Source organism: Corvus kubaryi, unplaced genomic scaffold, assembly GCF_017639235.1.
Source record: "Corvus kubaryi isolate FWS band 111438036 unplaced genomic scaffold, C.kubaryi_AGA036_p1.0 65029, whole genome shotgun sequence".
Classification (NCBI taxonomy): Eukaryota; Metazoa; Chordata; class Aves; order Passeriformes; family Corvidae; genus Corvus; species Corvus kubaryi.
In genome coordinates, this window is record NW_024581706.1 from 1 (window position 1) to 16,031 (window position 16,031).

Below are 16,031 nucleotides of genomic sequence, written 5' to 3' on the forward strand. Positions count from 1 at the left end.
CCCTCCCCCCCCCGCCGGCGGCGGACGCCCTGCGACTCCGGGAGGTGCTGTCGCGGCTCAGCCTGACCCGCGGAGACGTGTCCGAGGCGGCGACTCTGGTGAACAGGGTGATCGCGCACCTGGTCCAGGCCATCCGCGTCAAGGACGGCTGCTTCAGTTCCATCGAGCGGCAGAGCGCCGGCAGCTACTACGAGCGCGTCAAGGTGGGTGTCGGGGCGCCGGCAGCGCTCTCCCGCCGGGCTGCGGCGGCAGCGGGCGGGCGGCTCGCGCGGGCGCGCCCTGCGCTGCTCCTGCCGCGCGAGAGCAGCTCTTAGCTGGCCCTTCCCGACGAGTTAAAACTAAGAACGACTCTGTAAAGTAACCACAATGCATTATAGAATGATCAGTAACCTGCTGAATGGTGTACTTATGTGCATTCAGTCAGAGACGCTACCTGAACAGGACTCGCGTTCAACCCGCAGAAAGCCCTGTCCTTGCACAGCACACAGGTGAGCCTGGTCTAACGACAGGACCAGTCAGGAATAGCACTGCACCAGAAGCCGTGGGCCAGGTTTTATTTCCTGTTTTTTCTTCAAAAAGCAGGAGTTATGGATACAAACTGAAAGAAGGAAAATTAAGATTAGATGTTAGAATTTTTTTACTGTGAGGGTGGTGAGACACTGGTACAGGGTGCCTGGGGAGATTGTGGATGCTCCAAACCTGGCAGTGTTCAAGGCCAGGTTGCATAAGGCCTTGAGCAACCTGATCTAGTGGAAGGTATCCCTGCCCAGGGCAGGGTGGATCAGGACTAGCTTTATCTCTAGGGTTTATTCCAACCTCTTCACCTTCTATGATTAACCAGTACCTTTTTTCCTAGTTCCAGCAGACTGAAACAAAGTTAAACATGGGGACACTTTATTTTTAACTCTCTAAAACCAGCTTCAGACCTAGCAATGCATTTTTTTTCCTTAGTTGATTCCTATCTGCAAAAGGACGATTGAATCCAACATTTATGCATTAATTATTCAGAACAGCTCAAGAATCTTAAAACTATCTTTAAAAATTAATAAGTTGGAGAGCTGGGAAGTAAGCTGCAAATTGCTATTTTCCACCCCAATGCACGGTAATCTTGGAATACCACAGAAATAAACTCATATTTCACATCAGACATGATCAGTACACCAAGGTAGATAAAACCACAACTGGTATAAAAATCTCAGGTTTTATTCTCCTAAGTTGCAGGTTGACTGTTGTATTCTCATATTTGCAGATATCTGAACCAAATGAGTTTGACATTATGCTTGTAATGCCCGTTGAAAGGATTCAGCTGGACAAGTCTGATGATACTGGAGCTTATTATTATGTATCATTCAAAAGAACTCCAAAAGAAAAGGGTTTTTTGAAGTTTTTAGATGAAGATGGAAAATTATCAGCCTTTAAAATGCTTCAAACACTAAGAGAAATTATTAAACAGGAAGTAAAAAACATTAAAGGTTAGTATTGAGAGAGTAAGGTTCAAGCGGAAGTGCTAAAAATCCAGTTACATCGTGCATATGTGTTGCCCTATTGTTAAGAACACGTATTTTCCTGCCAGTCCTGTCTCTCTGTGCCAATGGAGCTGTCACCCCTGCTGTCCCCAGTATCTCAAGTTTGCTCTTGTGTTAAGAATCACAAATACATCATAGCTGATCTTATTATGTTATTAACTCCACTATGCATATTTTCTGTATGAAAATAATAAACATTAAGAGTTCTATTGCATGTTTGGTATTTCCTACGTGACCTATACATCTTGCATCTTATCTGGAGTGTGCAAAGAGCCATTTGCTGAACTGGTAGCAAAACAAAGAGCTTTCTTTTATACAGTATCTAATATTTTTTATTGATCAGTATAGAAAACATATCCCCTTTTAGGGTTATTTTTCCCCAAAATCTTCAGAAACATTGTGGCCAAATCTGTTCACTGTGTGTTTTCAACAGGGAAGCAGTTCATTGAAAAACATTACTACATTTTGAATTCTTAGACAGTAAATCAAGCAAACACACTGTGTTCCCTATTTCAGAGAACTCCTCAACAGGCCTTCTCAATGTTTTATTTAACATCCATAGCCTGTAGGATAAAGAATGAGCGATTGAACCTAGGTATTGTTTCTGATTGCTCATGAGCTCTTTAATAAAAAATGTAACATTCTTCAAAAAAAGGTTTCATCTATCTAATCTATCTATCTAACATGAAATATCACTTTCTTTGTTACTAGATGTGGAAGTCACTGTGGCAAGGAAAAAGGTTGGAAGCCCTGCAATAACTCTTCAGATCAAGAATCCTCCATCAGAAATATCAGTGGACATCATCTTGACTTTGGAGGCTCAGCATAGCTGGCCCCTCAGCACACAGGGTGGCCTCAAAATTGAACAATGGCTGGGAACAAAAGTCAAGAGAGATATGAGATTTAGATCACTTTATTTAGTAGCCAAGCAAAACAAAAGAGAAAAAGTTCTAAGAGGTATCTCAAATATGGACAATAATAACTTATGAAGTATCTTCTCTACAACTTGATCATTTACAAGTGCTATAGAAAGGGTTATCCAGATCATGTTCAGTATTCTGCCTTCAAGATACCTTATCCTGGATAGATCCAGCTCAGACAACTGAAATCCCTCTTTAAAGCATCAGATCTGTGGTACTGCTTGTCCTGTACTGAAATGTAAATACAAACCCACCCCACCAGGCTGTACACTGATCATTAGTTAAGAGCATTATATTAAATCCACTCCATCCAGACACATGGCTATGGGCCTTCCCTTGTGCTAGCACTCTTACTTAATAGCAGCATGCACTCTTTTAAGGAAATTAGAAGTAAGTTGCTAAAAACGCAGGGAACACCCCTGTACATGTGACTACATCCACAAATCAGATACTTCTGCAGGAAGCAAACTGTTTCCTATCAAGATACATTATTTCTCACTGAACTCTGGTATGGCTACAACATTTTTTCTTCCAGACCACTGTCACATACATTAGTTTGCAGAAACATTCTGATGTATCACTGCATTATGGTAACTGATTATTTCAGCAAAAAGATTTCAAGCAATCTGGTATTTTTTAAATTAGCATGCCCATATTATCAAAAACCCAGTACAGCAGTACTGGTTTATTTGGCAATCTCTTCCCGTGCAAATTAAATGCAAAGAGTAACTGAGCCAAACAGGCAAGGGAAACAGCTGACTCACGCAAGGAAGACAAAAGTGATTGCTTGGTGTTAAAAACAGGGCATTGAGCTACGTTAGCCATTATTTTTGGAAGCACGAGCAGAAGAAGTGTTTTAGAACAGTCACCTTACCTGAAACAAACTCACAAACCTATTATTTGCACAAAGAAAACCCAGAGAACACAGTAAGAGTACAGACATTCAAAGGTAGTAGATTTCTATGAATAATACAGTTCCCTAAATCATGTTCAGCAAATCCAGGGAAGTTCAGAATTAAGCTTGAAGTAAATCCAAACATCCTTAGGAATTTAAAGCATTCAAATAATTAACTATGTCTATATTAATTACATTCTAATTGCCTTTGTGAAGCAGCTGGGGAGTTCAGGAGGAACTTAAGATTTTTTTTTTTAGTGGGTGCAAAAAAATTGCTGGTATTTAAGTCAATTACAAAATTGGGATTTTTTCCTAGCTACAGAAGCTGATGGTTAGTGCAGTGTAACCATTTAAGAGTCTTGTGCTTTACTTCAGGAAACACCTGGCGGCTCTCCTTCTCGCATATTGAAAAGGACATGATAAACAACCACGGCAACTCAAAGACATGTTGTGAATCCGATGGACCAAAGTGCTGTAGGTTGGTATTTCACAGGAATATTTTACTTTCAGCCTGTGTGAGCTGGGCTAGCACTGTCTAACACTGTTTCAGTTTAGCATTTAAGAATTTGATGTAAGAGTAATATAACACGAAGCAAGAATAAATCTTTTAGGCATAATTGTTCTACAGCAATGCAACACTGCATGTGCTTGCTGAATGTCTGACTTGCATTTACCTAACAAAAGGTGGAAACAATCACCTTGCTGGTTTACACTCCAGACTTGCCTTAGAATGCAAAAAGATGTGACTTGTTAAATTATCTTTTCCAAATTCAGTCCTGTTTAGAAAAAGCAGCTTAAAAAAGTGATGACTCCACTTTCTGAGCAAAATTACACTTCATATCAAGGTAATTTCTAAAATGATGGTGAGAGAACTACTGAATGAGATCAAGATGAATAAATGATTTTTCATTTCTGTAAGAACTGTCTTCCACATTTCTTCAACACAGAAGAACAAAACCCACATGAGGTACAAAACCTCCTTAACAAGTAAACTAAGAAGTTGGTTTGCCAATTACATCTTGTACTGAATCAAGAAAGTCACCACAGAATTAATGCATAATTGTGTTTAAATACTTGAACCACATACTTAGAACTATGGAGAAGGTACCTAATCCATTCTTATTTTCTTTAACAGGAAAGGTTGTCTTAAGCTGCTGAAGTACCTTCTAGAGCAACTTAAAATGAAACATCCAAAAGAATTGGAAAAATTCTGTTCATATCATGTCAAAACTGCTTTTTTCCACTCCTGTGTCACGTGGCCAAATGACTCAGAGTGGCACTTGGGAGACCTGGATCATTGCTTTCAGCAATGTCTGGAATTTTTTGTGGGTTGTCTGCAAAAGTCTCAGCTGACTCACTTTTTTATTCCCCAATACAACTTGTTCAGCCTAGAAGATAAAGCAAGACATCATTTCCTTTCAAGAAAAATAAGCCATGAATTGAACAATGGATTCCCAGTATTTCATGAGAATTATTAAGAACATTGTTCACAATAAGATCATGTAAACTTGCATATTTAAAACAAAAAATTCTGCACCATAAACTACTCTTCAATAGTGTGGTACTACAAAAACCAAACCAAAATAAAATCAGGAACATGAAGACAAAAATGCATGCTTTGGCCACACTGCTTAGCCATAACTCTTAAAAGAAATGTTTTAAGTAATATTTATTTTGCCTATCCAAATGTAGATATCACCATCAAAATGTCTTCAAGGTATACTAAGAACATATAGAAGAATTTGGAATAGTTCATTTCCCATGTGTAATTTCTATATTTCCAAATACAAAGGCATCAATGACTGCATAACAGAAAAAATGACAATTTTATTTAAAACTAAGATGCAATACAGAATATCCAAAATACACTCCTGCTTTCAAAAGGAAAAAAGTCACTGGAGTTACTTCAACATTAACCAGAACAACTTCTCCAGATCACCTGTGTGGATGAAGATCTTTTGCAGAGGACAATCACAAGCAACAGTTAGCAGAGAGAGAATATTTTATCAGAGTAATATGAAGTTTCTGAAGTAACTTATCCTTTCTGAGTCTTCAGAATTGCTTTAGAAATCAGTCTTTTCACTGGGCTTTGAAGCAGTCGTTACCTAATACACTGCAACAGAGTAGATGTTATTGTGCCAATGAGCATTTATTTGTATGATGAATCATGTAGAAAGAAATGCATCTTTCAACCTGTATCAAAGAGGAAGACTCTTGATATAAAAGGTTATCAAAACCAAAATACAGCATGAATTGGACACTCTTGAAATTGAAATTCATATCCATTTTTCTCATGCTGAAGTAATGTGTGTGAGGAAAAAAAAAGTAGTTTTAATATTTCCTATTACTAAAATTGTGCAGGTGAGAAGTACACAGCATTTGGGAACTGCTGTGCTGCAAATAAATAGATCTTTTGCTTTTACTTATAGAAGCCATGGGAAGTCCATATTTTTAGCCTACTTTTTGAAGGCAAAATAACCTATTGGCTTGAATAATGCCCAGATTTACCTCAATTATGAGCAAATTAAGAGGGAAGAATATTTAGAGAGTAATTTTACTAAATTATTCTCATTTTTCTGAGTTTTGTTTATTAGTTTTTATTTAATCATATGACACATAAATAAGCACAAGTTCAGACCAAGCATTGAATGAAGGAATAACTCCTTCCCATATAAATTTCTAAGAGTAGAAAACATATCCCGTTATCACTGGGAGTGTGTGTGACAGAACCTGACATCCAAATGTAAAGTGTGAATCAACTTTACCTGGAAGAAATAAAAGCTGGCCTTTGAATGTATTCTTTTCTCCATGGCTTTGTTGACATTGCTGAAGTAAATTCTGGTTTTATCCCTTAAGCTAGAATATTACATCCACAAAAACAAGAGTACAAGCTGATTTTCTTCCCCAGTTAGCCACAAACACATACTTCTTGTCATACTCTCCTCCATTAGAAGAAAAGGCAGACCTCTCTCAAAAAATCTTGAGACACAAGTCTTAACAAAAATGACTTCCAATGTTATGTTTTTAAATAAGAATAAAGAAAACTTGCTTCAGCAAACGTAAGTAATGGCAAACCAAGCAGTTTTCGTTATCCTGAGAAATACTTCTGCATGCCAGTGGCATATCTGGGCAAAGGTACAGTATTTTGAAACTACATTGACAAACATTGCTTTCAATGAATAATCCAGTTCTCTGAATATAAAAGGAAAAGTTATCTTTTACATTCTTATATATCAATACTGCATTTAACTAAAAAAACTCAAACCAACCAACAAAGCCACAATATTTGTTTTTAACCAGTAGAAAATGGCTTTAGAAGTTTCATACATCATACAAAAAAAAAAAAAAAACCCAACTAATTTTTATGTGAAAATAGTGTCCCAAGTGCAAAACCAGATTTACTTCTATATAAAGTTAATCCAGTTTTCTTTTCTAAGACACTTTTTAGAAGTTTGTTTAAATAGGACAGGTATGGAAAGCAATCATGAAACTTAGACATTCAAGCTCACAGATAGTAACACTACTTATAATCACATTCTCTGTTTCAGTAACTTCAAGGGATCACACTTATTTTGAGGGCTTTCTCCAAGGTCTTTGTATATCCTTTTCAATTTCTTTTCTCATTTGTGATTGTTTGTATCTTTCTGCCATGGCAACAAGCTTATCAGGAACTACCTAATAAGAAAGCAGGCAAAAAAACATGGTGAGTTTTAAATAAATCTAAACTTTTAGACTCTGCTTTATGTGAATGCTATTGATTTGTGTGTTCTCAAACTTGATTTCATTATTTATCTGGCTCCTGTCACTTTGCAAATTCTTTTCTGTAGAAATGCAGAGAGAAATCTTTTTACATAAGATTGTACTGAAATATACTGAAAAATAATCATCATAGTGTGTCTGGATTTCCAATAATATACCTATGTTTATATCACCGTATCTGATGGCAACATATAACCAGCTAACTACAACATTATAGTTCAAACAGAAATGTATCTTTTAGTTATAATGAACAGCTGGTAAAACATCCAGTGCCACTTAAAGGTGATATCATTCTATATACATACATTTAAATGTTAATTTGTATTAAATTCCTTATGGAAATTTTAAGAGCCTCTGAAGAGAAACTTTGTGACTTAAAAGAAAGTGTTGTCACAGGAATGGTTCTCATGTGCTTAGAAAAAAGCTAAAAGACAAGAAAAGAAGGGCAGGAGAAAATGGTCAGATCTCCCACCACTGGGAGGTCACAAGAGCACCTTACTAAGATCCACAGGGGTGTTTGGCATGTTTGTAATTATTTGGAAAAGAAGGTGAATAGTATCAACACACTCTCACCTCAGAGTTCTTAAGGACTGAGGCTAGATGTGAAGAATTACAGACAGACTTACTAGGCAGAGTGACAGTGATGAAAGAAAAACCCCAGATACCATTCTTTTGCTCATGGAACAAAGGCAGTATCTAACAAGACTTAAACCAGGTCGGGCATAATGCTTACAATACTGCAAAAAGCACTGTGGGCAACTGTACTGTCACGAGGTCTTGGATCACTGATCTGTCAAAGGCAGCCCACTTCAACAGTCTGCAATGGCATGTGGCCATCAGTGGAAGTCACCCCGTCCAGAATCAGTCTCCTGATCAGCGTGGAGGGCAGTGTGTGAACGTGGTACTAACATGATTGCTCAGTCTGTGTGATTTGTGCCTGCCAGTGGCACAAATACAGTGCAAACAGCAGAGTACAAACGAATGTAAATACCTTAAAGTCTCCCTAAAAGTGCCTGGGCTTGGCAACGCTTGAACAGGTGGAGAATGCAGCCAAGACAACAAGACTGGTGGAGCAGGAAGTCATATTCCTCTAGTTCCCATTTCTTGTGTCTGACTTTATGATTGAGCAATGCTTGCCATTTGCTATCAGCAACTTTTTCTTGAGCTGGCATGAGGGACACCTTGCTAGTATATGTTTTATGTGTTGAATTGCTCTTACTGGTGAACAACTGTCCTGGCAGAATATGACAACTCTGGAAGAGTCTATTCTGCCTAAGTTTCAAACATTATTTAAAAATAAAGTTTAAAATTATGTATCTCTAGCTGAAAGTCACTACAGACTTATCAGTGGCAATAGAAGTAATGAGACAAAGTTATTTTTCAGTTGAAACATGGAATGATTTTCTTCCACAGTATCAGATCCTCTCCTAGAGCTTGAAGCATAACTTACTCCAAACTAAAATCGCAACGATTTCTTGCAAGAGTGGTTTTTGAGCAAGTACAAGGCAAGAGTGGTAAGAAGTGAGGATACAGAAACATAAAAATCTCAGTAAGATAATATCCATCATCTAGTGGCTTATTGAGATTTTTCATGAACAATCTGGGTATCTGCTAAACATATAAGATCGGTAGGGTAGTCCAAGTGAGAAAACAGAAAAGGATAGACATGCCATGATTTACATGGAATGCTTTTCTTGGTATTACAGAGATTACTATTTTTCTACCTGTTTCCTTAATATAGCTGTTCATGCTTCTTAAGCTTTTATATATAAAAGATCTCTTCAACATGAAACAGACACCTTTTTGTTGTACCTGGTTTTCTTTTAATATAATCTGTAGATTCAAAATCACAGAGAACATTTGGCTAACAAACGCAGCTTACTTGTTTTGAAATCGAAATATTTCTGTTTTCAGTTCTCTTCTTACTTTTACATTATGCTTTAAGAATGAAATAATGGTATTTCCATTGTCATGGGAAAAAACCCAACACTTGTCTGTAGGGATACTTCCCTTCTATCAGACATAACTAAGTTTGAGAATAATGTTGTGACTAATAGTAACTCTTGAAAGAAAGGATTCAGAGTTCCTCTTTTCTCCTCTGCACCCAGTTGAACTATCACACATTACAAAAAACCAAAACCAGTTTGGGAACTTTGCAGTCTGCAGCTGAAAACAAGGCTTGAATGGTAATTACTAACTCAGAATACAAAACACAAGGCACCTCTAAAGTAGCTTCACAGTATCATTACTGGTTTCATCTCTTGCATTTTCTGAACAAAAACAAAAAACCCCACCCCAACCAAAACCCCCAAATTTGCAACGTGAAGAAATTATTAGGTGACTACTTTCTACACTTTTTTCCCCTCCTTTTCATCCGTCAAAAGCATCTTAGCAGGTTTGCAATAAAGCAAAGTAGTATCTTTCAAAGAAGAGTTGTAAACCAGAAGACTGAGATGAAGTTCTAACCCAGGGTTTAAAATCTGATTAAGTGTCCAGAGTAAAAACCACAGGTCCTAGATAAAATCCATTTAGTATGTACTCAAACTCCCATCCAAAAAAACCAACCAACCAAATACCCCAACCCAAACAAACAAAATTTCAGCTCAAGTCAGGACTTGAACTGGGGGTTTACTATAAATCAGGCAAAATATTGTTTCTTGTTACAGCAAGAAACAGCAACACAATTGTCTCTGTTTTCTTAGATATGGTATCAAGAAAAAATATGTTTCTTTAAAGAAAGAGATCACATTCCAGTTCCATTTCACATACTATTTACAAACATCAGTAAGAAAGCTTGGTAAAGTACATGCAGGTGTCACAACTGTCAGATACAATAAACAGATAAGATAGTTGAGCTTCTTCTAAGTATTGTTAATATTTACACTGTTAAACAAGAACATTGGTAAATGCATCCAGAAGTGAAATACAAATGGAATAAAATACTATGACATAAAATAGACCCTATTATTCCTCTGCACACCTCAATGTATATGTTAGTTACTTTTTCTTTGGACATGGAAGGCTTTGGTTAAAGTTCACAGTTCCTTACTGGGACTCATCTGTAAGGTAAAATACAGCTAAGGCTATCTAGGACAAGACAGACTGAAATACCCATTGTCTTTCCCTGAGATACCACAAACACTCACCAAAAAGGGTCTAAATAGGCTTAGAGCTTCGTGACCTGCTTCAGGTGCTAACCCAGAACCAATATAAATCTTACCCAGTAATGTATTCTTACTTGGTTTGCTCTTTCCAGAATGTCAATCAGTTCGGATGCAAACTTCCAATCATTGCTCGTGACAAGTGTTACTGCCTCCCCAGTGCGCCTAAACAAGGAAGGAAACAACTGCTGATCTTCAAAATAACTCTTACTAGGCTTTTACTACTGACCTAGGCAGTATTACTGAGCTGGTAGAATAAAGTGGTTTGAGCATTAACTGTGCACATGACAGAGAGCTGCCTTTCATAAAAATCAGAATACAGCAATTCATCTAAAATGGAGCAAATGCAGAACTAATTTAGACTTTAAGATAATAAATATGTTGCCTTTATGCTAGATTTAAGTATGAAAAGACACACATTCATATAATGATTAAATGAGAAAAATCACACTTGTACAAGCCTGGGAAAGCAGCATCCAAAAACCCACCACTAAACTACACCACCATGATCGGCTGCAGACTTTAAACCATGCAGATGGCTTCTGTTCAATGTGTTGTCTAGAAAACTAAATAACTCAGTAGCTCATGAAGAGACAAACAAGGAAGTAACATTCCAGAATATCAATGCAGACATTTTTTTCTAATTCTTCCTCATATTTAAACCAGCTTTCAAACATCCTTCATTCAATAACAGAAAAACCTAAAACTTGTTTGCCTTCAATTTAACAGTGAATTCATTTCAAGACATAAAGCAGTGCGTTTAGAAACATACTTTGATAGACTGAAGTCTTCACTCCCCCACCTCACATCACCTGTAGCCTCTAGAATTTGACAAGAAAAACTCCTATGCAGCGCATAAAACACAACAAAACATTGATAATACACTACTATTTTCTGGTAAACACTTACCCTGCTCTTCCCGTACGACCTATTCTATGAACATATTCTTCAATGTTGCGAGGGAAATCGAAATTAAAAACATGAGTAATATCATGCACATCAAGGCCACGGGATGCCAAGTCAGTAGCTACCAATATTCGAACTTTGCCTACAAGAAGTACGACAGGAAGAGAATGGGAGTTTATGGAATAAGCAGAAAACATACTCCACTCTATTGGTTTTCTAGCTTATAATGCACTTACTATTCTTAACACAAAGTAAAATTATGCTTGTTGCATGTCACACTGAGTTAGCTTCAAATACAAGCTGGTAAGTAAGCACCCAAAATGTCGTTTTACTGTTATTTGCATTTCACAAGTAGAACAGCACAGTGCAGGAAAAGTAAGAAACCTGCCTAGTTGATATAAAGAGTCTGTCCAAAGAACAAGAACTTCAACAACTATATTCTCAGCTGATGCTCTTGTCACAGCACTAGTCTTTTATTAGCATGTGTCCACATAACCCTGAAGTATAACCCTACCGGCATAATCTGGAGCAGAACTGTTTCACTGAAAGCACCATCATCTGACATTTAAATTTACTATTCTGTAGACTAACACAACACCAACTTTTCCAGAAATGTCAAAAGTAATATAAACCTTACTTCAAATTATTAAACTCCCAGACATTCCAAATTTTATTATAGAGCAACCTCTTTGTTTGCTGGGTGTTTCTGTTTGTCAAATTAATAAAGTAAACGTGTAATTCAGAGCTCTTTCATATTTTTATTTCCATAGTACGCAAGAGACACAGCAATTAGAGATAGACAAGTTTTGAACACAACAAACTTTAAAAGTCTGGCCTAAACAAACCAGTACTTCAGTACAAACTCACCTTTCTTGAAGTCATCTAAAGCCTGTTCTCGATCACACTGTTCCCTGTTACCATGAAGTGACTGTACTGGAATTCCCTCGATACCAAAGTCACTTGCTAAGTCATCAGCTCTAGGGTGAAATAAAGCAATGGCTCTTAAAACAAAAGGAAAAAAGAAAGAAAGTAGTGCAGTATCTAGATTTAGATCAAAAAGACAGTGATGTGACAACAAAAGCTAAATGTGTGCTTAAGGACAAAACACTACTGAGCTCAGCTGGTATTTATTATAAAATAGGAAAGGACGTCTAAGCCCCATAGAAATTACCTTTATTTATATTTTAGAGAAGTACTAGATTATTCTTGTGTTGTTCACTCAAAAAGTTCAAGTACGATACAATGACCACCCCCCACATTAATCAGGTCTTGCATGCACCAGAGGCATATGGAAGTAAACAGTGCATCATATTCATGTATCCCCAAGAATCCAAACACCCCACTTGAACTATATGAAATTGAGACTTACCACCACCATTAATGATATTAAAAAAGATACAAACTGCCAGTCAGTCTGAAGGAAGAAATAAATAATAAAAATAATACTACTAGCAGCACATTGTGGACAAGAGCTATTACAGTTGACAGTTATTATGTAAACTAAGAAACTATTCAATATTTCTGTTAGGAAAAAAAAAAACAAACAGATGTGATACTGGGAAGTGATTACATACGTAAGCTTTTTTCCCACAAAAATGATGACCTTATCTTTTGGCTTCATGGACTTAATGAAGCTATGCATGAAAGCTCTCTTTTCTTCCTCAGGGATAACAATAACTTTTTGCTGTACTGTGTTTACTGCCTGTCAAACAGCAAAAAGGGATGTTAGGTAGAAACAGAGTAGAGTAATATTTTTTTCTGTTAATTCCCATATTGCCATGTTATAAAACTAATAACATATGATCCCACAAAAAACTATTTTAATATGTATCAGTTTGGAGTTCAAACAAAGCATATTTCTTATTTCCTAGGTGCTTCAGGAGAATAACAAAATTTACCTTTAAGCAGTTTGCCAAACCATTTATTTGCAGAGATTTAAAGGGTACAGATTAGTGAGGTGAAATAAATATAGCATTAGTGAAAAACAGATTGGAGTTCTTTAATTTGCAAATATTTTATGTTAATCCAGAGCAAGTTAGAAAAATGGCAGTCTTACTTGAAATCACAGGCTTTTAAAGCAGATTCTGTAAATCTATTTGAAATTATCTCTTCTAACTATTCCAGTAACAGTTCATTAAAAACTTTACTCCATTACATGTGGAAGTTACCACAGAATGTCTACGGTATATCTCGTAAGTAGAATAAATGTCTAGACATTCTCATGGCACGGAATCATGATCTTTGTGGCGAGAGTTGAAGACTCAAGTACACAAAGATTCTCTCTCCACATGGGAGCCCTTCCCCCTCCCACCCAGATGTCACCTCTTCAATTAAGAGAAGCTTCTGTAAAAAGAGATGAATGCCCTAGAGAAGAGAGCTACAACAGAAGTTGATGTCTTTCAAATTCCAATCCTCTGGCAAGAAATGTCCTTTGATAAAAGCGTAGTTCTGAACAGAACAGACAAAAAGCACGTTTTGCCTCTCTTTCTACCTAAGAGTGTACTGGATACTAGGTTTCCTCATTCACTATCACTAAAAAAAGTGGAACTGAAAAGGAAAATTTGCAAAGATCTTGGGTGAACTACTGGTTCTATTAATTCTGGTGGTACTGAAGCCAACTACACAGAGCTGCACAACAATGACAAATATGCAACTACATCCACGTTAGAAGTTTTGGACTTTAAAGACAGTTCTTACTCTAACAAGTATTTCCTGCTCTAGACAAGTGTCCTTCAAGAGTTTAGTACAAAGCTCCCACCCCATTTGAGAAAGAAGCAGTTAGGAAACACAAGTTCAGCTAAGGGTCTGTATGCATTAGAAGAAGACCTTCAGAAGGAAAACCAAGTAAGGAAGGAGAACTTGCTGAACTGAAATTAAGGCTGCAAAACCAAGGGCTCACACAAAAACAGCACTGTGAAGCAGAACATTCAACATGACTGATACTTGTCAGCTGTGATTCCTACTGAAGAGCTAAGACTTCCAGATGTTGTTACAGAAAAAGTGTTAGTTAATACTTTTTTAATTTTTCTGAACTTTTAAGGAAACTTTGAAACAAATAGTATGGAGCTGTTTCTTGAAAGCTCAGATTGATTACAACACATATGTGCATTTACTTACATACAATTAGTTACAAGCGAAAATTTCCTGGCTTAAGTGTAGGTTCTTCTGCAAAAGGAAGGGGAAAAACCAAAAAAGAACCAGACAACTTACTGCTAAGTCAAGAGTGCCGACATACACAATCATGGGATTTTTCAAGTAGGATTTTGCTAGGCGACGGACGCCATCAGGCCAAGTAGCACTAAACAGGAAGTGAAGAGGGAAATACACATGAGAATAGTGTGCAAAATCTTCTCCAATTCGTTAATTTCATCACAGTAAACAGCACTCAAGCTTAAAAGGTAATTTTACTGGTTAAAAGTACAGGCAACAATTATGGAGCCTTTCTATTGGAGCCTAAGGTAATTTTAGTTTTCAACAATACCTAATAAGCAAGTATCTAGCCCGTTTTCTCTCTAAACCAACAGCTTAAATGCAAAATGTGGGAACAAAAATTATTGTTGGGATATTCAATTCTTAAGTTCCCAAAAGCTGCATAATTTCAAAATTAATCCAGGTACAGACTAGCAGAGACACTGACCACAAAGTCAGGAAATGCTTTTGGTCCCAGATGGAGAAGCATAAGCTGGCATTTCAAATTGATATGGCAAATTCTAGCACTCACAGGATACCTTACTTTTTTTGGGAGAACTCAATTGTCTTTATATTTGATATAAAACATCAGATAAGGCAGTACAAAATGGAAAAAAAAAAAATTGTCAAATGGCTCATCAGGACTGACTAGACAGAATTCGAAAGAAAACTAGTAAAAATTTTAATAACTGACACATTTGTTTTGAAATTAACTTGTTCAATAACCTTATGTTCAAGTCCTGAGCACTATCATGTTTAGATACCTTGTCATAACAGTTTGTCTGTCAGGGCGCACATCTATTAGGATCTTCATTATCTGAGGTTCAAATCCCATGTCCAGCATTCTGTCAGCCTCATCTAAAACCTGTTCAGAAACAAGGCTATTTATTCTGCCTAGTCCCTCAGATAAGGGTTTATTTCAGCAGGACATTACACAGAAAGATATTTTAATGGTAACTGTTTTAATTGCAGAATCTTCTCCGTAACTTACTGCAAAACCTGTTCAACTTCTATTTCACCTCCAATTTCCTTGATAGTTTTTCATTCAGTATTAAACTCACAGGCAGAACAAGAAAATTTGCAGCGCCTTTAAGAGCATTTAAAGTCAATAAAGAAAAAACAACTGTTTAACAATAATTAGGTTGATGTCTAAAACTAAGCACAAATTAAAAAAACCCCAAAAAACCTATAACCAACCAAACCCAGAGGGGAGCAACCCGCTCAACACACATTAAGAAATTGTTTGTAACTTAAAGGGAAAATCTCATTTCTACCTCATTAGAGATCTCATACAGGATGAAAATATCACTTGTCAGTTTATCTCCTCATTAGAAGTAGGAAAAAAGCCAGAGCATACATTCTGACTCACACTAGGACACTGCACAACTCCCAGAGCACAAGCTCTGTTTCATCTGGCAAAAAAAAGCCAGAAGTGAACAAGTGAGCTGGAGGTCTGAGTACAACTCTTCGGCACTGATAAGTTTTCTAGTATACAAGCACACTTGTGAATGTTTTCAGTCTCATACAAAGAAAGAAGACTGACATCCAAGACTCATTTCTCCTCTGATTTATATAAACTCTACTTGAAAATTAAAGTTACATGGATTGGGCTTTTAAATATTGACAATTTCTAGTCACTTATGTGGAAATACAGGACATTGATGATAATCCCTTT

The 16,031-nt window shown here is 36.9% G+C and overlaps 2 protein-coding genes across 3 annotated transcripts in view; one reads left to right on the top strand and one right to left on the bottom strand.

The window, feature by feature from the left end:
• Window positions 1-5: 5 nt before the first annotated feature.
• LOC121672894 (cyclic GMP-AMP synthase-like) lies at window positions 6-7,230 on the top strand (the record flags this gene model as incomplete). Its single annotated transcript, XM_042045801.1, has 5 exons — window positions 6-203; window positions 1,250-1,472; window positions 2,238-2,483; window positions 3,717-3,819; window positions 4,477-7,230. Coding segments are annotated over 5 exons (1,113 nt in total), but the record flags the coding sequence as incomplete, so codon positions are not given.
• The window catches only part of LOC121672893 (probable ATP-dependent RNA helicase DDX43), a 21,592-nt gene continuing 12,146 nt past the window's right edge, over window positions 6,586-16,031 (bottom strand). For both annotated transcript variants that reach the window (XM_042045798.1, XM_042045799.1), the window contains 7 exons: window positions 15,121-15,221; window positions 14,378-14,465; window positions 12,742-12,869; window positions 12,035-12,144; window positions 11,171-11,309; window positions 10,339-10,426; window positions 6,586-7,016 (listed from right to left, as the gene is read on the bottom strand). In XM_042045798.1, the coding sequence (XP_041901732.1) occupies window positions 6,909-7,016; window positions 10,339-10,426; window positions 11,171-11,309; window positions 12,035-12,144; window positions 12,742-12,869; window positions 14,378-14,465; window positions 15,121-15,221 (762 nt within the window). In that variant the 3' untranslated portion in view covers window positions 6,586-6,908. The remainder of the gene's footprint in view (window positions 7,017-10,338; window positions 10,427-11,170; window positions 11,310-12,034; window positions 12,145-12,741; window positions 12,870-14,377; window positions 14,466-15,120; window positions 15,222-16,031) is intronic.